Here is a 21031-nt window from a genome sequence, read left to right as displayed (position 1 = left end):
CTCGCATTTATCAACGTTCTACTCCATTTGCCATATCCTCGCCCACTCACTCAGCCTGTCCAAATCTCTCTGCAGATCTTCTCCGTCCTCCACACGATTCACTTTTCCACTTATCTTTGTGTCGTCTGCAAACTTCGTTACCCTACACTCCGTCCCCTCCTCCAGATCATCTATATAAATGGTAAACAGTTGCGGCCCGAGTACCGATCCCTGCGGCACGCCACTAGTTACCTTCCTCCAACCAGAAAAACACCCATTTATTCCGACTCTTTGCTTCCTGTCGGATAGCCAGTCCCCAATCCACTTTAACACACTACCCCCAACTCCGTTATAATTATTATATAATTATTCTTATTAATTGTCCTGAAGCGCGCAAATGGGCGGCACGGTAGCACAGTGATTAGCACTGGTGCTTCACAGCTCCAGGGTCCCGGGTTCGATTCCCGGCTCGGGTCACTGTCTGTGTGGAGTTTGCACATTCTCCTCGTGTCTGCGTGGGTTTCCTCCGGGTGCTCCGGTTTCCTCCCACGGTCCAAAGATGTGCGGGTTAGGTTGATTGGCCAGGTTATAAATTGCCCCTTAGAGTCCTGGGATGCGTAGGTTAGAGGGATTAGCGGGTAAAATATGTGGGGGTAGGGCCTGGGTGGGATTGTGGTCGGTGCAGACTCGATGGGCCGAATGGCCTCCTTCTGCACTGTAGGGTTTCTATGATTTCTATGATTTCTATGAAATGTAATTGTAGTTCCGCAAGGATGTAGCCCAATCCATCACTCAAACCAGCCTCCCATCCATTGACTCTGTCTGCACTTCCCGCTGCCTCGGCAAAGCAGCCAGCATAATTAAGGACCCCACGCACCCCGGACATTCTCTCTTCCACTTTCTTCCTTTGGGAAAAAGATACAAAAGTCTGAGGTCGCGTACCAACCGACTCAAGAACAGCTTCTTCCCTGCTGCTGTCAGACCTTTGAATGGACCTACCTCGCATTCAGTTGATCTTTCTCTACACCCTAGCTATGACTGTAACACTACATTCTGCACTCTCTCCTTTCCTTCTCTATGAACAGTATGCTTTGTCTGTATAGCGCGCAAGAAACAATACTTTTCACTGTATCTTAATACATGTGACAATAATAAATCAAATCAAAATCAAATCAAATCAAACGAAAATCTTTAACAGAATGGCTCTTTTCGGATAGTTCATGTTCTCAGGAGGGTCCAGGTCTTCTCTTGGCACATCTTAGTGTTGACTGACTGTCAGTTCTGTCTCTGGCCGATTGGTTTTGTTGCCAAAACTTGCTCCAAATGTCTTCCCCATATTACATCATCTCATTATCTATTGGGAAAGGATTATTTAGAACAAAGAAAAGTACAGCACAGGAACAGGCCGTTCGGCCCTCCCAGCCTGTGCTGATCATGATGCCCAAACTAAACTGAACAAAAACCTTCTGCCCTTACCCAGTCCGTATCCCTCTACTCCCTCCCTATTCATGCACCCATCCAGATGCCTCTTAAATGTTGTTAATGTTCCTGCTTCCACCACCTCCTCTGGCTGCGCGTTCCAGGCACCCACCACTCTCTGCGTGAAAAACTTCCCCCGCACATCTCCCTTAAACTCAAAAAGATCGGTCTGGTCAATAAGTTCTAAATTGTTGGAAGGCCGATTTTGATCGTATTCGACAGGAACCTTCAAAAGTTGACTGGGAGAAGCTGTTGACAGGGAAATGGACGTCTGGTAAGTGGGAGGTTTTCAAAAGCGAGATAATGAGAGTTCAGGGCCAACATGTCCCTGTTCCTGTGAAGGGCAAGGCTGGCAGGAGCAAGGAACACTGGGTGCTGAGAGATATTGAGGCTCTGGTCAATAATTCCTGACCGAGGTGTTCAAGATTATGAGAGACATGGACAGGGTGGATAGGGAGCAGCTGTTCCCCTTAGTTGAAGGGTCAGTCATCAGCTGTCCTGTCTGGAGACAATACACATCTCTTTAACCTGTGCTTAACGCTCTCTCCACTCACACTGTCTGTACCTTTAAGACTTGATTACCTGTAAAGACTCGCATTCCAATCATTATTCATGTAAATTGAGTTTGTGTCTTTGTGCCCTGTTTGTGATCAGAACTTCCACCCACCTGACGAAGGAACAGCCTGTTCCGAAAGCTAGTGGTGTTTGCTACAAATAAACCTGTTGGACTTTAACCTGGTGTTGTTAGACTTCTCACTGTGTGTGGAGCCACAGGAGATGGGTGAGATTCTAAACGAATATCTCTCCTCAGTGTTTACTGTGGAGAAAGACATGTCAAGAACTTGGGAAATTAGAAAAGCCATCCATATTACAGAAGTGGAGGTGGTGGAGGTCATAAAATGTATAAAGGTAGATAAATCAAAGAACAAAGAAAGGTACAGCACAGGATCAGGCCCTTCGGCCCTCCAAGCCTGTGCCGATCATGATGCCTGCCTAAACTAAAACCGTATGCACTTACGGAGTCCGTATCCTTCCATTCCCATCCTATTCATGTATTTGTCTAGTTTTCCCTTAAATTCCACTATCGTACCTGCTCCCACCCCCTCCCCGGGCAGCGCGTTCCAGACATTCACCACCCTCTGTATAAAAAAACTTGCCTCGCACATCTCCTCTAAACTCTTCCCCACCCATCTTAAACCTATGTCCCCGAGTACTTGACTTTTCTACCCCAGGAAAGAGCATCTGACTATCCACTCTGTCCATGCCACTCATAATCTTGTAAACCTCTATCAGGTCACCCCTTATCCTCCATCGTTCCAATGAGAACAAACCGAGTTTATCCAGTCTCTCCTCATAGCTAATACCCTCCAGACCAGGCAACATCCTGGTAAACCTCGTCTGTACCCTCTCCAAAGCATCCACATCCTTCTGGTAGTGTGGCGACCAGAATTGTACACAATATTCTAAATGAGGCCTAACTAAGGTTCTGTACAGCTGCAGCCTGACCCGCCAATTTTTATATTCAATGCACCAACCAATGAAGGCAAGCATGCTGTCTGCCTTCCTGACTACCTTCTCCACCTGCATTGCCACTTTCAGTGATTGGTGGACATTTACTCCCAGGTCTCTCTGCCTGTCAATACTCCTAAGGGTTCTGCCATTTACTGTATAATTCCTACATGCATTGGACCGAACAAAATGCATTATCTCGCACTTGTCCGGATTAAACTCCATCTGCCATTTCTCTGCCCAAGTCTCCAACCGGTCTATATCTTGCTGTATCCTCTGACAATCCTCTTCACTATCCGCAACTCCCCCAATTTTTGTGTCGTCTGCAAACTTATTAATCAGACCAGCTGCATTGTCCTCCAAATCATTTATATATACCATGAACAAGAAAGGTCCCAGAACTGATCCCTGTGGAACACCGCTAGTCACAGCCTTCCACTCAGAAAGGCACCTCTCTACTGCTACCCTCTGTCTTCTATGGCCAAGCGAATTCTGTATCCATCTTGCCAGCTCTTCTCTGATCCCGTGTGACTTCACCTTTCATACCAGCCTACCGTGAGGTACCTTGTCAAAGGCTTTACTGGGATCCAGGGAGAACATAGAACATAGAACAGTACAGCACAGAACAGGCCCTTCGGCCCACGATGTTGTGCCGAGCTTTATCTGAAACCAAGATCAAGCTATCCCACTCCCTATCATCCTGGTGTGCTCCATGTGCCTATCCAATAACCGCTTAAATGTTTCTAAAGTGTCTGACTCCACTATCACTGCAGGCAGTCCATTCCACACCCCAACCACTCTCTGCGTAAAGAACCTACCTCTGATATCCGTCCTGTATCTCCCACCACGAACCCTATAGTTATGCCCCCTTGTAATAGCTCCATCCACCCGAGGAAATAGTCTTTGAACGTTCACTCTATCTATCCCCTTCATCACTTTATAAACCTCTATTAAGTCTCCCCTCAGCCTCCTCCGCTCCAGAGAGAACAGCCCCAGCTCCCTCAACCTTTCCTCATAAGACCTACCCTCCAAACCAGGCAGCATCCTGGTAAATCTCCTCTGCACTCTTTCCAGCGCTTCCACATCCTTCTTATAGTGAGGTGACCAGAACTGCACACAATATTCCAAATGTGGTCTCACCAAGGTCCTGTACATAAGAACATAAGAAATAGGAGCAGGAGTAGGCCATCTAGCCCCTCGAGCCTGCCCCGCCATTCAATAAGATCATGGCTGATCTGACGTGGATCAGTACCACTTACCCGCCTGATCCCCATAACCCTTAATTCCCTTACCGATCAGGAATCCATCCATCCGCGCTTTAAACATATTCAGCGAGGTAGCCTCCACCACCTCAGTGGGCAGAGAATTCCAGAGATTCACCACCCTCTGGGAGAAGAAGTTCCTCCTCAACTCTGTCTTAAACCGACCCCCCTTTATTTTGAGGCTGTGTCCTCTAGTTTTAACTTCCTTACTAAGTGGAAAGAATCTCTCCGCCTCCACCCTATCCAGCCCCCGCATTATCTTATAAGTCTCCATAAGATCCCCCCTCATCCTTCTAAACTCCAACGAGTACAAACCCAATCTCCTCAGCCTCTCCTCATAATCCAAACCCCTCATCTCCGGTATCAACCTGTACAGTTGCAGCATAACCCCACGGCTCTTAAACTCCAACCCCCTGTTAATAAAAGCTAACACACTATAGGCCTTCTTCACAGCTCTATCCACTTGACTGGCAACCTTTAGAGATCTGTGGATATGGACCCCAAGATCTCTCTGTTCCTCCACAGTCTTCAGAACCCTACCTTTGACCCTGTAATCCACATTTAAATTTGTCCTACCAAAATGAATCACCTCACATTTATCAGGGTTAAACTCCATTTGCCATTTTTCAGCCCAGCTTTGCATCCTATCTATGTCTCTTTGCAGCCTACAACAGCCCTCCACCTCATCCACTACTCCACCAATCTTGGTGTCATCAGCAAATTTACTGATCCACCCTTCAGCCCCCTCCTCTAAGTCATTAATAAAAATCACAAAGAGCAGAGGACCAAGCACTGATCCCTGCGGCACACCGCTAACAACCTGCCTCCAATCCGAAAATTTTCCATCGACCACCACCCTCTGTCTTCGGTCAGACAGCCAGTTACCTATCCAATCGGCCAACTTTCCCTCTATCCCACACCTCCTCACTTTCATCATAAGCCGACCATGGGGGACCTTATCAAACGCCTTACTAAAATCCATGTATATGACATCAACTGCCCTACCTTCATCAACACACTTAGTTACCTCCTCAAAAAATTCTATCAAATTTGTGAGGCACGACTTGCCCTTCACGAATCCGTGCTGACTATCTCGGATTAATCCGCATCTTTCTAAATGGTCGTAAATCCCATCCCTAAGGACCCTTTCCATCAATTTACCAACCACCGAAGTAAGACTAACCGGTCTATAATTACCAGGGTCATTTCTATTCCCTTTCTTAAACAGAGGAACAACATTCGCCATTCTCCAGTCCTCTGGCACCATCCCCGTGGACAGCGAGGACCCAAAGATCAACGCCAAAGGCTCTGCAATCTCATCCCTTGCCTCCCACAGAATCCTAGGATACATTTCATCAGGCCCAGGGGACTTATCGACCTTCAGTTTATTCAAAACTGCCAAGACATCCTCCCTCCGAACATCTATTTCCTCCAGCCTATTAGCCTGTAACACCTTCTCTTCCTCAAAAACATGGCCCCTCTCCTTGGTGAACACTGAAGAAAAGTATTCATTCATCACCTCGCCTATCTCTACTGACTCCATACACAAGTTCCCACTACTGTCCTTGACCGGCCCTAACCTCACCCTGGTCATTCTTTTATTCCTCACATAAGAGTAAAAAGCCTTGGGGTTTTCCTTGATCCGACCCGCCAAGGACTTCTCATGTCCCCTCCTAGCTCTCCTAAGCCCCTTTTTCAGCTCATTCCTTGCTAACTTGTAACCCTCAATCGAGCCATCTGAACCTTGTTTCCTCATCCCTACATAAGCTTCCCTCTTCCTTTTCACAAGACATTCCACCTCTTTTGTGAACCATGGTTCCTTCACTCGGCCATTTCCTCCCTGCCTGACAGGAACATACCTATCAAGGACATCCAGTATTTGTTCCTTGAAAAAGTTCCACTTTTCATTAGTTCCTTTCCCTGACAGTTTCTGTTCCCAACTTATGCCCCCTAATTCTTGCCTAATCGCATCATAATTACCTCTCCCCCAATTGTAAACCTTGCCCTGCCGTACGGCCCTATCCCTCTCCATTGCAATAACAAAAGACACCGAATTGTGGTCACTATCTCCAAATTGCTCTCCCACAACCAAATCTAACACTTGGCCCGGTTCATTTCCCAGTACCAAATCCAATGTGGCCTCACCTCTAGTCGGCCCATCCACATATTGTGTCAGGAAACCCTCCCGCACACACTGCACAAAAACTGCCCCATCCAAACTATTTGACCTACAAAGGTTCCAATCAATATTTGGAAAGTTAAAGTCCCCCATGACAACTACCGGTAAGAGACAGAGGGTCTCTATTTGTGATATATATAAATGATTTGGAAGAAGGTGTAACTGGTGTAATCAGCAAGTTTGCGGATGACACGAAGATGGCTGGACTTGCGGATAGCGAAGAGCATTGTCGGGCAATACAGCAGGATATAAATAGGCTGGAAAATTGGGCGGAGAGGTGGCAGATGGAGTTTAATCCGGATAAATGCGAAGTGATGCATTTTGTAAGAAATAATGTAGGGAGGAGTTATACAATAAATGGCAGAGTCATCAGGAGTATAGAAACACAGAGGGACCTAGGTGTGCAAGTCCACAAATCCTTGAAGGTGGCAACACAGGTGGAGAAGGTGGTGAAGAAGGCATATGGTATGCTTGCCTTTATAGGACGGGGTATAGAGTATAAAAGCTGGAGTCTGATGATGCAGCTGTATAGAACGCTGGTTAGGCCACATTTGGAGTACTGCATCCAGTTCTGGTCGCCGCACTACCAGGAGGACGTGGAGGCGTTAGAGAGAGTGCAGAGAAGGTTTACCAGGATGTTGCCTGGTATGGAGGGTCTTAGCTATGAGGAGAGATTGGGTAGACTGGGGTTGTTCTCCTTGGAGAGACGGAGAATGAGGGGAGATCTAATAGAGGTGTACAAGATCATGAAGGGTATAGATAGGGTGAACAGTGGGAAGCTTTTTCCCAGGTCGGAGGTGACGATCACGAGGGGTCACGGGCTCAAGCTGAGAGGGGCGAAGTATAACTCAGATATTAGAGGGACGTTTTTTACACAGAGGGTGGTGGGGGCCTGGAATGCGCTGCCAAGTAGGGTGGTGGAGGCAGGCACGCTGACATCGTTTAAGACTTACCTGGATAGTCACATGAGCAGCCTGGGAATGGAGGGATACAAACGATTGGTCTAGTTGGACCAAGGAGCGGCACAGGCTTGGAGGGCTGAAGGGCCTGTTTCCTGTGCTGTACTGTTCTTTGTTCTTTGTTCTTTGGGTGGTGGTAGAGGGTTGTTTCTGGAGGTCTGTGACCAGCAGTGTGTCGCAGGGATCGGTGCTGGGCCCACTGTCATTTGTCATTTATATAAACGATTTGGATGAGAATATAGGAGGCATGGTTAGTAAGTTTGAGAATGACACCAAGATTGGTGGCATAGTGGACAGTGAAGAAGGTTATCTAAGATTACAACGGGATCCTGATCAATTGGGCCAGTGGGCTGACGAATGGCAGATGGAGTTTAATTCGGATAAATGCGAGGTGATGCATTTTGGTAAGACAAACCAGGACAGGACTTACTCAGTTAATGGTAGGGGCCTGGGGACTATTGTCAAACAGAGAGACCTAGGGGTGCAGGTAGATAGTTTCTTGAAAGTGGCGTCACAGGTAGACAGGGCGGTGAAGAAGGTATTTGCCACACTTGCCTTCATCAGTCAGAGCACTGAGTACAGGAGCTGGGATGTTGTGTTACAAACTGTACAAGACATTGGTGAGGCCACATTTGGAGTGTTGTGGACAATTCTGGTCGCCCTGCTATAGGGAGGATGTTATTAAAACGGAAAAGTTGCAAAAAAGATTTACAAGGATGTTATCAGGACTGGAAAGTTTGAATTATAAGGAGAGGCTGGATAGGCCGGGACTTTTTCCCCTGGAGTGTCGGAGGATGAGGGGTGACCTTCTAGAAATTTATAAAATCATCAGGGGCAGAGATAAGGTGAATTACCAAGCTCTTTTCCCCCAGGGTAGGGGAGTCCAAAACTAGAGGGCAGAGGTTTGAAGTGAGAGGGGAAAGATTTAAAAGGGATCTGAGGGGCAACTTTTCACACAGAGGGTGGTGCCATGGAATGAGCTGCCAGGGGAGGTGGTAGAGGTGGGTATAGAACATAGAACAGTACAGCACAGAACAGGCCCTTCGGCCCACGATGTTGTGCCGAGCTTTGTCTGAAACCCAGATCAAGCTATTTCCTCCCTATCATCCCGAAGTACTCCATGTGACTATCCAATAGCTTCTTAATATTTAAAAAGCATTTGGACAGGTACATGGATAGGAAAGGTTTAGAGGGATTTGGGCCAAATGCAGGCAACTCAGGAAACCTGGTTGGCATGGACCAGTTGGGCTGAAGGGCCTGTTTCCATGCTGTATATCTGTATGACACCCAACCTGTTTGATTTCATTTATTATTGTCACATGTATTAGTATACAGTGAGAAGTATTGTTTCTTGCGCGCTATACAGACAAAGCATACTGTTCATAGAGAAGGAAATGAGAGAGTGCAGAATGTAGTGTTACAGTCATAGCTAGGGTGTAGAGAAAGATCAACTTAATGCGAGGTAGGTCCATTCAAAAGTCTGACAGCAGCAGGGAAGAAGCTGTTCTTGAGTCGGTTGGTTCGTGACCTCAGACTTTTGTATCTTTTTCCTGACGGAAGAAGGTGGAAGAGAGAATGTCCGGGGTGCGTGGGGGCCTTAATTATGCTGGCTGCTTTGCCGAGGCAGCGGGCAGTGTAGACAGAGTCAGTGGATGGAAGGCTGGTTTGCGTGATGGATTGGGCTACATTCACAACCTTTTGTAGTTCCTTGCGGGCTTGGACAGAGCAGGAGCCCCAGACCAAGCTGTGGTACAACCAGAAAGAATGCTTTCTATGGTTCATTGAGGTTTAATTGTGGTGTGGGTCTGTCTAGTTCTGTGAGTTCCCCGAACTGACTCTAACTCTGGCTTTCTCTCAACAGGAGAATATTAAATTGGTTTTTGAACAGTACATGCAGCTGGACCATCCCAACATCGTAAAATTTCACAAGTACTGGATAGAGAGTGGAGAGACTCCTGCCAGGAAAACATCTGCTGGAGAGAGCCACACCAGAGAAAGCCACACCAGAGAGAGCCACACCAGAGAAAGCCACACCAGAGAGAGCCACACCAGAGAAAGCCACACCAGAGAGAGCCCTGCGGCAGAGAGCTCTGTGGCAGAGAGCCACACCAGAGAGAGCCACACCAGAGAAAGCCACACCAGAGAGAGCCCTGCGGCAGAGAGGCCTGCGGCAGAGAGCCCTGCGGCGGAGAGCCCTGCGGCGGAGAGCCCTGCAGCAGAGAGCCCTGCAGCAGAGAGGCCTGAGGCAGAGAGCCCTGCAGCAGAGAGGCCTGCGGCGGAGAGCCCTGCGGCGGAGAGCCCTGCGGCGGAGAGCCCTGCGGCAGAGAGCCCTGCGGCGGAGAGCCCTGCGGCAGAGAGGCCTGCGGCAGAGAGGCCTGCGGCAGAGAGCCACATCAAGGTGAGTAGAGTTTGGGCAGCAATTGATGATCAGTGTAGGAAAGGCAGACAGGATATAAGGATTGAGACAATGTTGGGGTTTGGGGTACAATAGTTTGGATTGTTAAAAATATTTGCAATCTTTTATAAAGACATGAGGAACATTGAGAGGGTGCGGGAGAGATTGACCAGGATGGTTCCAGGGATGAGGGATTTTAGTTACAAGGTTCAGGTGGAGAAGCTGGGGTTGTTCCCCTTGGAGCGAAGGAGAGTGAGGGGAGATCGGGTAGAGGTGTACAAGATTGTGATAGGTTTAGATAAGGTGGACAAGTAAAAATCTTCCCATTGGCTGATGGTGCATGGACACAGAGACATGGGGGGGGATGTGAGGATGAACTTTATTACACAGTGAGCGATGATAAGCTGGAACTCACTGCCTCTGAAGCTAAAACAATGAATGGTTTCTAAAGGAAACTGGGTGGGCATGTGAAAGACAGAAACTTACCGAGTTATATATAGAGTGAGGGAGTGAGATTGCCTGGAGTACTCTACAGCGAACCAGCATGACCTCTGCTGGCCATAATGACCGAAGGGCGGCACAGCAGCACAGTGGTTAGCACCGCTGCCACACAGTGCCAGGGACCCGGATCAGATTCCCAGCAGCACGGTGGCACAGTGGTTAGCACCGCTGCCACACAGTGCCAGGGACCCGGATCAGATTCCCAGCAGCACGGTGGCACAGTGGTTAGCACCGCTGCCACACAGTGCCAGGGACCCGGATCAGATTCCCAGCAGCACGGTGGCACAGTGGCTAGCACTGCTGCCACACAGCGCCAGGGACCCGGATCAGATTCCCAGCAGCACGGCGGCACAGTGGTTAGCACTGCTGCCACACAGCGCCAGGGACCCGGATCAGATTCCCAGCAGCACGGCGGCACAGTGGTTAGCACTGCTGCCACACAGCGCCAGGGACCCGGATCAGATTCCCAGCAGCACGGTGGCACAGTGGTTAGCACCGCTGCCACACAGTGCCAGGGACCTGGGGTTCAGTCCCCAGCTTGGGTCACTGTCTGTGTGGAACAAAGAACAAAGAACAATACAGCACAGGAACAGGCCCTTCGGCCCTCCAAGCCCGCGCCGCTCCCTGGTCCAAACTAGACCCTTCTTTTGTATCCCTCCATTCCCACTCCGTTCATATGGCTGTCTAGAGTTTGCACGTTTGCACGTTCTCCCCGTGTCTGCATCAGTTTCCTCCCACAGTCCAAAAATGTGCAGGTTAGGTGAATTAGGTGATTAGTGGGGTAAATGCACGGGGTTACACTGATAGGGCTGGAGTGGGGGGGGGGTTTAGCCTGGCTAGGATGCTGTGTCATGTTCATGAAGGGAAGGTCATGTTTGACGAATTTGGTGGAATTCTTTGAGAACATTACATGTGCAGTGGACAATGGGGAACCTGTGGATGTGGTGTATCTGGATTTCCAGAAGGCATTTGACAAGGTGCCGCACCAAAGACTGCTACATAAGATAAAGGTGCACAGTGTTACGGGTAATGTATTAGTATGGATAGAGGATTGGTTAACTAACAGAAAGCAAGGAGTGGGGGTAAATGGGTGTTTTTCTAGTTGGCGATCAGTGACTAGTGGTGTGCCTCAGGGATCAGTGTTGGGACTGCAATTGTTTACAATTTACATAGATGATTTGGAGTTGGGGACCAAGTGTAGTGTGTCAAAATTCACAGATGACACTAAGATGAGTGGCAGAGCAAAGTGTGCAGAGGACCGAGGTGTGCAAGTCCACAGATCCTTGAAGGTGACGTCACAGGTGGAGAAGGTGGTGAAGAAGGCATATGGCATGCTTGCCTTTATAGGACGGGGCATAGAGTATAAAAGTTGGGGTCTGATGTTGCAGATGTATAGAACGTTGGTTTGGCCGCATCTGGATAACTGCGTCCAGTTCTGGTCGCCACACTACCAGAAGGACGTGGAGGCTTTGGAGAGAGTACAGAGGAGGTTTACTAGGATGTTGCCTGGTATGGAGGGGCTTCGTTATGAGGAGAGATTGGGTAAACTGGGGTTGTTCTCCCTGGAAAGACGGAGTATGAGGGGAGACTTAATAGAGGTGTATAAAATTATGAAAGGCATAGATAGGGTGAACGGTGGGAAGCTTTTCCCCAGGTCGGTGGTGACGTTCACGAGGGGTCATAGGTTCAAGGTGAAGGGGGGGAGGTTTAACACAGATATCAGACGGACATATTTTACACAGAGGGTGGTGGGGGCCTGGAATGCGCTGCCAGGCAAGGTGGTGGAGGCGGACACACTGGGAACGTTTAAGACTTATCTAGACAGCCATATGAATGGAGTGGGAATGGAGGGATACAAAAGAATGGTCTAGTTTGGACCAGGGAGCGGCGCGGGCTTGGAGGGCCAAAGGGCCTGTTCCTGTGCTGTATTGTTCTTTGTTCTTTGATGCTGAAAATCTGCAAAGGGATATAGATAGTCTAAGTGAGTGGTCGAGGGTCTGGCAGATGGAGTACAATGTTGGTAAATGTGAGGTCATCCATTTTGGTAGGAATAACAGCAAAATGGACTATTATTTAAATGGTAAAAAATTGCAGCATGCTGCTGTGCAGAGGGACCTGGGTGTCCTTGTGCAGGAATCTCAAGGAGTTGGTTTGCAGGTGCAGCAGGTAATTAAGAAGGCAAATGGAATTTTGTCCTTCATTGCGAGAGGGATGGAGTTTAAAAACAGCGAGGTTATGTTGCAGCTGTGTAAGGTGCTGGTGAGGCCACACCTGGGGTACTGTGTACAGTTTTGGTCTCCTTACTTGAGAAAGGATATACTGGCACTGGAGGGGGTGCAGAGGAGATTCACTAGGTTGATTCCGGAGTTGAGAGTGTTGGCTTATGAGGAGAGACTGAGTAGACTGGGGCTATACTCATTGGAATTCAGAAGAATGAGGGGAGATCTTATAGAAACATATAAGATTATGAAGGGAATAGATAAGATAGAAGCAGGGAAGTTGTTTCCACTGGTGGGTGAAACTAGAACTAGGGGGCATAGCCTCAAAATAAGGGGAAGCAGATTTAGGACTGAGTTGAGGAGGAACTTCTTCATACAAAGGGTTGTGAATCTGTGGAATTCCCTGCCCAGTGAAGCAGTTGAGGCCTCATTGAATGTTTTTAAGGCAAGGAGAGATAAAGTTTTGAACAGTAAAGGAATTAAGGGATATGGTGAGCGGGCGGGTAGAACATAGAACATAGAAAGCCACAGCACAAACAGGCCCTTCGGCCCACAAGTTGCGCTGATCATATCCCTACCTCTAGGCCTATCTATAGGGTAAGTGGAGCTGAGTCCACAAAAAGATCAGCCATGATCCTATTGAATGGCGGAGCAGGCTCGAGGGGCCAGATGGCCTACTCCTGCTCCTAGTTCTTATGTTCATATGTGTCGGAGAGTTGGTGCAGACTCGATGGGCCGAATGGCGCTGTAGGGATTCTATGACTCATGGGATGGGAACATTGCTGTCTCGGCAAAGCATTTATTGCTCATTCCAAATTGCCCTGGAGAAGGTGGTGGTGAGCTGCCTTCCTGAACCGCTGCAGTCCATGTGGCGTAGGTACAGCCACAGTGCTGTTAGGGAGCGAGATACAATAACCAGCAATGGAACACAGTGATTGGGAATGGCTCAAAATTCTGGAACTTGCTGGAATGGTTGGGGAGAGTTTAAACTAATCTGGCAGGGGGATGGGAACCTTTGCAAGGATTCAGAGCAGGGGAATTAAGGACAAGAGGAAAAGACAGTAAGGAGAATCAGGAAAGTGATAGGCAGAGAAATCAAGGGCCAGAGTCAGGTAAAGACTGAGTAAAAAATAGTAGGAAAGGGAAAAGAAATGTTAAAAGTGCCACCTTAAGGTTTTGTACCTGAATGTTCGGAACATTTGACACAAAATGGATGAATTAGTTGCACAGATAGATGTAAAGGGGATGATAGAGTTGACATTACGGAGACGTGGCTCCAAGGTGAGCAAGGATAGGAACTAAACATTGAGGGTTATTCAGTGTTTAGGAGGGACAGACGGAAAGGAAAAGGTGGTGGAATTGCATTGTTGATTCAAGGTGATATTGATACGATATTGAGGGAAGATATTTGCATAGATGATGTGGAATCTCAATGATAAAAGCAAAATACTGCGGATGTTGGAATCTGAAACAAAAACAGAAAATGCTGGAAAACCTCAGCAGGTCTGACAGCTTCTGTGGGAAGAGAATAGAGCCAATGTTTTGAGTGCAGATGACCCTTTGTCAGAGTGAGAGCAAAACTATGAAGGTGGCGTCAGGGGTGGGGAGGGTCGGGGGAATGGGACAAAGGGAATGTAAATGAGGATACAGGAGGCTGAGAAAGGTGCTGAAAGTGTCCATTCAGTGATCAGAATGCGAGAATGGCAGAACACAGACACAGATTGTTAAAGGACTGCCCGAGGAATGTGGCAGTTGCCCTGAAGCAGGAGAGGGGGCTGGGGGCAAGAAGGAGCACTGGGATGGAGAAGTGGAAAAAAAGAAGTGAGAGAGAAGGATAATAAGATGGAGAATGAGACGAAATGAAATAAAATAAATGGGAATGGGGTGAAGGTGGAGGGGAGAGTTCACGCTCTGAAGTTGTTGAACTCAATGTTCAGTCCGGAAGCTGCAAAGTGCACTTTACAGCCTTCTGGACTGAACATTGAGTTCAACAACTTCAGAGCGAGAACTCTCCCCTCCACCTTCACCCCATTCCCATTTATTTTTCATTTCGGTTCATCTCGTTCACAATTTCCCTCTCAATAATTGATAACATACAGAGGGATCTGGGCGTACAGGTCCACAGTTCCCTAAAAATGGCAACACAGGTGGCCAAGGTGATTAAGAAGGTATATGGCATGCTTGCCTTCATCAGCCGGGGCATTGAGTACAGGAGTTGGGAAATCATGTTGCAGCTATATAAAACCTTGGTTAGGCCGCATTTGGAGTGTTGTGTGCAGTTCTGGTCACCGCACTACCAGAAGGACAGGGGAGCTTTGGAACGAGTGTGAAGAAGGTTCACCAGGATGTTGCCGGGTCTCGAGGGTGTCGGCTATGAGGAGAGGTTGAATAAACTGGGATTGTTTTCACTGGAAAGATGGAGGCGGAGGGGAGACCTGATAGAGGTCTACAAAATGATGAGAGGCACAGACAGGGTGGATAGTCAGGGGCTTTTTCCCAGGGTGGAAGTGTCAATTACACGGGGGCAGAGGTTCAAGGTGAGAGGGGGAGAGTTTAAGGGCGATGTGCGGGGGAAGTTTTTCACACAGAGAGTGGTGGGTGCCTGGAACGCGCTGCCAGAGGAGGTGGTGGAAGCAGGAACATTAGCAACATTTAAGAGGCATCTGGATGGGTGCATGAATAGGGAGGGAATAGAGGGATACGGACCGAGTATACAATATACTTATACAATAAATGGCAGAGTCATCAGGAGTATAGAAACACAGAGGGACCTAGGTGTGCAAGTCCACAAATCCTTGAAGGTGGCAACACAGGTGGAGAAGGTGGTGAAGAAGGCATATGGTATGCTTGCCTTTATAGGACGGGGTATAGAGTATAAAAGCTGGAGTCTGATGATGCAGCTGTATAGAACGCTGGCTAGGCCGCATTTGGAGTACTGCGTCCAGTTCTGGTCGCCGCACTACCAGAAGGACGTGGAGGCATTGGAGAGAGTGCAGAGAAGGTTTACCAGGATGTTGCCTGGTATGGAGGGTCTTAGCTATGAGGAGAGATTGGGTAGACTGGGGTTGTTCTCCTTGGAAAGACGGAGAATGAGGGGAGATCTAATAGAGGTATACAAGATTATGAAGGGTATAGATAGGGTGAACAGTGGGAAGCTTTTTCCCAGGTCGGAGGTGACGATCACGAGGGGTCACGGGCTCAAGCTGAGAGGGGCGAAGTATAACTCAGATATCAGAGGGACGTTTTTTACACAGAGGGTGGTGGGGGCCTGGAATGCGCTGCCAAGTAGGGTGGTGGAGGCAGGCACGCTGACATCGTTTAAGACTTACCTGGATAGTCACATGAGCAGCCTGGGAATGGAGGGATACAAACGATTGGTCTAGTTGGACCAAGGAGCGGCACAGGCTTGGAGGGCCGAAGGGCCTGTTTCCTGTGCTGTACTGTTCTTTGTTCTTTGTTCTTTGAGTAAGGGCAGGAGGTTTTTGTTTAGTTTAGACAGGCATCATGATCGGCACAGGCTGGGAGGGCCGAAGGACCTGTTCCTGTGCTGTACTTTTCTTTGTATTTTGTTCTTTGAAATCTGCCATCTTTACCTGGTCTGGCACTGGTCACGTTGTTAGGAGTTCACTATAGGCCCCAAATAGTAATAGAGATGTGGAGGAAGAAATTGCTAAGCAGATTATGGATATGTGTGGGGGTCACAGGGTAGTTGTCATGGGGGACTTTAACTTTCCAAATATTGATTGGAACCTTTGTAGGTCAAATAGTTTGGATGGGGCAGTTTTTGTGCAGTGTGTGCAGGAGGGTTTCCTGACACAATATGTGGATAGGCCGACAAGAGGTGAGGCCACATTGGATTTGGTACTGGGAAATGAACCGGGCCAAGTGTTAGATTTGGTTGTGGGAGAGAACTTTGGAGATAGTGACCACAATTCGGTGTCTTTTGTTATTGCAATGGAGAGGGATAGGGCCGTACGGCAGGGCAAGGTTTACAATTGGGGGAGAGGTAATTATGATGCGATTAGGCAAGAATTAGGGGGTATAAGATGGGAACAGAAACTGTGAGGGAAAGGCACTAATGAAAAGTGGAACTTTTTCAAGGAACAAATACTGGGTGTCCTTGATAGGTATGTCCCTGTCAGGCAGGGAGGAAATGGCCGAGTGAGGGAACCATGGTTCACAAAAGAGGTGGAATGCCTTGTGAAAAGGAAGAGGGAAGCTTATGTAGGGATGAGGAAACAAGGTTCAGATGGCTCGATTGAGGGTTACAAGTTAGCAAGGAATGAGCTGAAAAAGGGGCTTAGGAGAGCTAGGAGGGGACATGAGAAGTCCTTGGTGGGTCGGATCAAGGAAAACCCCAAGGCTTTTTACTCTTACGTGAGGAATAAAAGAATGACCAGGCTGAGGTTAGGGCCGGTCAAGGACAGTAGTGGGAACTTGTGTATGGAGTCAGTAGAGATAGGCGAGGTGATGAATGAACACTTTTCTTCAGTGTTCACCAAGGAGAGGGGCCATGTTTTTGAGGAAGAGAAGGTGTTACAGGCTAATAGGCTGGAGGAAATAGATGTTCGGAGGGAGGATGTCCTGGCAGTTTTGAATAAACTGAAGGTCGATAAGTCCCCTGGGCCTGATGAAATATATCCTAGGATTCTTTGGGAGGCAAGGGATGAGATTGCAGAGCCTTTGGCTTTGATCTTTGGGTCCTCGCTGTCCACAGGGATGGTGCCAGAGGACTGGAGAATGGCGAATGTTGTTCCTCTGTTTAAGAAAGGGAATAGAAATGACCCTGGTAATTATAGACCGGTTAGTCTTACTTCGGTGGTTGGTAAATTGATGGAAATGGTCCTTAGGGATGGGATTTACGACCATTTAGAAAGATGCGGATTAATCCGGGATAGTCAGCACGGATTCGTGAAGGGCAAGTCGTGTCTCACAAATTTGATAGAATTTTTTGAGGAGGTAACTAAGTGTGTTGATGAAAGTAGGGCAGTTGATGTCATATACATGGATTTTAGTAAGGCGTTTGATAAGGTCCCCCATGGTCGGCTTATGATGAAAGTGAGGAGGTGTGGGATAGAGGGAAAGTTGGCCGATTGGATAGGTAACTGGCTGTCTGATCGAAGACAGAGGGTGGTGGTGGATGGAAAATTTTCGGATTGGAGGCAGGTTGCTAGCGGAGTGCCACAGGGATCAGTGCTTGGTCCTCTGCTCTTTGTGATTTTTATTAATGACTTAGAGGAGGGGGCTGAAGGGTGGATCAGTAAATTTGCTGATGACACCAAGATTGGTGGAGTAGTGGATGAGATGGAGGGCTGTTGTAGGCTGCAAAGAGACATAGATAGGATGCAGAGCTGGGCTGAAAAATGGCAAATGGAGTTTAACCCTGATAAATGTGAGGTGATTCATTTTGGTAGGACTAATTTAAATGTGGATTACAGGGTCAAAGGTAGGGTTCTGAAGACTGTGGAGGAACAGAGAGATCTTGGGGTCCATATCCACAGATCTCTAAAGGTTGCCACTCAAGTGGATAGAGCTGTGAAGAAGGCCTACAGTGTGTTAGCTTTTATTAACAGGGGGTTGGAGTTTAAGAGCCGTGGGGTTATGCTGCAACTGTACAGGACCTTGGTGAGACCACATTTGGAATATTGTGTGCAGTTCTGGTCACCTCACTATAAGAAGGATGTGGAACCGCTGGAAAGAGTGCAGAGGAGATTTACCAGGATGCTGCCTGGTTTGGAGGGTAGGTCTTCTGAGGAAAGGTTGAGGGAGCTAGGGCTGTTCTCTCTGGAACGGAGGAGGCTGAGGGGAGACTTAATAGAGGTTTCTAAAATAATGAAGGGGATAGATAGAGTGAACGTTCAAAGACTATTTCCTCGGGTGGATGGAGCTATTACAAGGGGGCATAACTATAGGGTTCGTGGTGGGAGATATAGGAAGGATATCAGAGGTAGGTTCTTTACGCAGAGAGTGGTTGGGGTGTGGAATGGACTGCCTGCAGTGATAGTAGAGTCAGACACTTTAGGAACATTTAAGCGGTTATTGGATAGGCACATGGAGCACACCAGGATGATAGGGAGTGGGATAGCTTGATCTTGGTTTCAGATAAAGCTCGGCACAACATCGTGGGCTGAAGGGCTTGTTCTTTGCTGTACTGTTCTATGTTCTATGTTTAGCACTGCTGCCTCACAGCACCAAGGAACCGGGTTCAATTCTGGCCTTGGGTCACTGTCTGTGTGAAGTTTGCACATTCTCCCCATGTCTCCATGGGTTTCCTCCCACAGTCCAAAGACGTGCGGCCTAGGTTAGATGTATGAGGAGACATTGACGAGGTTAGGATTGTTTTTGCTGGAGTTCAGAAGAATGAGGGGGGATCTCATAGAGACTTATAAAATTCTAACAGGACTAGACAGGGTAGATGCAGGGAGGATGTTCCCGATGGTGGGGGAGTCCAGAACCAGGGGTCACAGTCTGAGGATTCAGGGCAGACCATTTAGGACGGAGATGAGGAGACCAAAGTAGTTGATGCCAAAACATTGAATGTATTCAAGGGGCGGCTGGATATAGCGCTTGGGGTGAATGGGATCAAAGGTTATGGGGAAAAAGCAGGATTAGGCTATTGAGTTGGATGATCAGCCATGGTTATAATGAATGGCGGAGCAGGCTCGAAGGGCCGAATGGCCTTCTCCTGCTCCTATCCTCTGTGTTTCTATGTTAATAGGCTGTGCTAAATTGCCGTTTTGTGTCAGGGACTCGCAGGGTAATTGTGGGGGTTCTCGGGATAGGGCCTGGGTGGGATTGTTGTCAGTGCAAGCTCAATAGGCTGAATGGCCTCCTTCTGTATTGTAGGGATTCTATAATTCTCTGAATATTCTATCAGCTTTAGTTAGAAGCTGATTATTTGCTGTACCTTCATTCTCACCTTTTGTGATTCATGCACTTGGACACCCAGATCCCTCTGCATCTCAGAGCTCTGCAATCTCGCACCATTTCCATAATAGGGGAGACTAGACTATTAATCCAGAAGCTCAGCTAATGTTCTGGGGACCCGGGTTCAAATCTTACCACGGCAGATGTTGGAATTTGAATTCAATAAAAAATATCTGGAATTAAGAATCTACTGATGAGTATGAAACCATTGTCGATTGTCGGAAAAACCCATCTGGTTCACTAATGCCCTTTCGGGAAGGAAATCTGCCATCCTTACCCAGCCTGGCCTTGACTCCAGAGCCACAGGAATGTGGTTGACTCTCAATCGCCCTCGGGTAACTAGGAATGGGTAATAAACACTGACCCAGCCGGCGACGCCCGTGTCCCACAAATTAATAAAAAAAAGCTTTTTCATTCTTCCGACCAAAATGGACAATTTCACACTTTTCCCACATTACACTCCATTGGTCAGATTTTTGCCCAATAAACCTATCATTGTGATTCTTTGTAGCCTCCTTTTGTCCTCATCACACCTTACTATTCTCACTATCTTTGTGTCATCAATAAATTTAGCAACCATACTATTGGTCCCTTCATCCAAATCATTTATATAAATTGTCGAGAGTTGAGGTGCCAGCACTGATCCTCGTGCCATACCACTCATCACACCCTGACAACCAGAAAAAGACCCAATTATGCCAATTCTGTTTCCTGTCAGTCAGCCAATCTTCAATCCATGCCAATATATTACCCCCGATACCAGGAGCTCTTATTTTCGATAACAAACTTTGATGTGGCACCTTATCAAATGCCTTCTGGAAATCTAAATACAGTACACCCACCTCTCCCCCCTTATCCACAGCACCTGTGACTCCTTCAAAGAACTCCAATAAATTGGTTAAACATGATTTCCCTTCCACAGCAACATTGACTCTGCCTGATTCACAGAATCACAGACCCCAAAAGTGCAGAAGAGGCCCTTCGGCCCATCGAGTCTGCACTGACGCATGAAAGGCCCTGACCTGCCCACCTAATCCCACTTGCCAGCACTTGGCCCATAACCCTGAATGTTATGATTTGCCAAGTACTCATCCAGGTACTTTTTAAAGGATGTGAGGCATCCCGCCTCCACCACCCTCCCCGGCAGCGCATTCCAGACCCTCACTATCCTCTGAGTAAATAGGTTTTTCCTCAAATCCCCCCTAAATCTCCCACCCCTCACTTTTAACTTGTGTCCCGTCATAACTAACCCTTCAATCAAGGGGAACAGCTGCTCCCTATCCACTCTGTCCATGCCCCTCACAATCTTGAACACTTCGATCAAGTCGCCCCTCAGTCTTCTCTGCTCCAGAGAAAACAACCCAAGCCTATCCAACCTCTCTTTATAACTTAAATGTTCCATCCCAGGCAGCATCCTGGTGAATCTCCTCTGCGCCCCCTCCAGTGCAATCACATCCTTCCTATAATGTGGCGACCAGAACTGCACACAGTGCTCCAGCTGTGCCCTCACCAAAGTTCTATACAACTCCATCATGACCTCTCTGCCTTTGTAATCTATTCCCCGATTGATAAAGGCGAGTGTCCCATATGCCTTTTTCACCACCTCATTAACCTGCCTTTCC

General features: G+C 47.9%; 1 protein-coding gene across 1 annotated transcript in view; it reads left to right on the top strand.

The window, feature by feature from the left end:
* The window catches only part of LOC144504318 (nuclear receptor-binding protein 2-like), a 135885-nt gene that overhangs the window by 12439 nt on the left and 102415 nt on the right, over window positions 1-21031 (top strand). The window contains exon 3 of the mRNA XM_078229473.1: window positions 9229-9765. Within this exon, the coding sequence (XP_078085599.1) occupies window positions 9229-9765 (537 nt within the window). The remainder of the gene's footprint in view (window positions 1-9228; window positions 9766-21031) is intronic.

This window comes from Mustelus asterias, chromosome 2 (genome assembly GCF_964213995.1).
Source record: "Mustelus asterias chromosome 2, sMusAst1.hap1.1, whole genome shotgun sequence".
Taxonomy (NCBI): Eukaryota; Metazoa; Chordata; class Chondrichthyes; order Carcharhiniformes; family Triakidae; genus Mustelus; species Mustelus asterias.
This window is presented reverse-complemented; position numbering and strand designations above follow the sequence as displayed.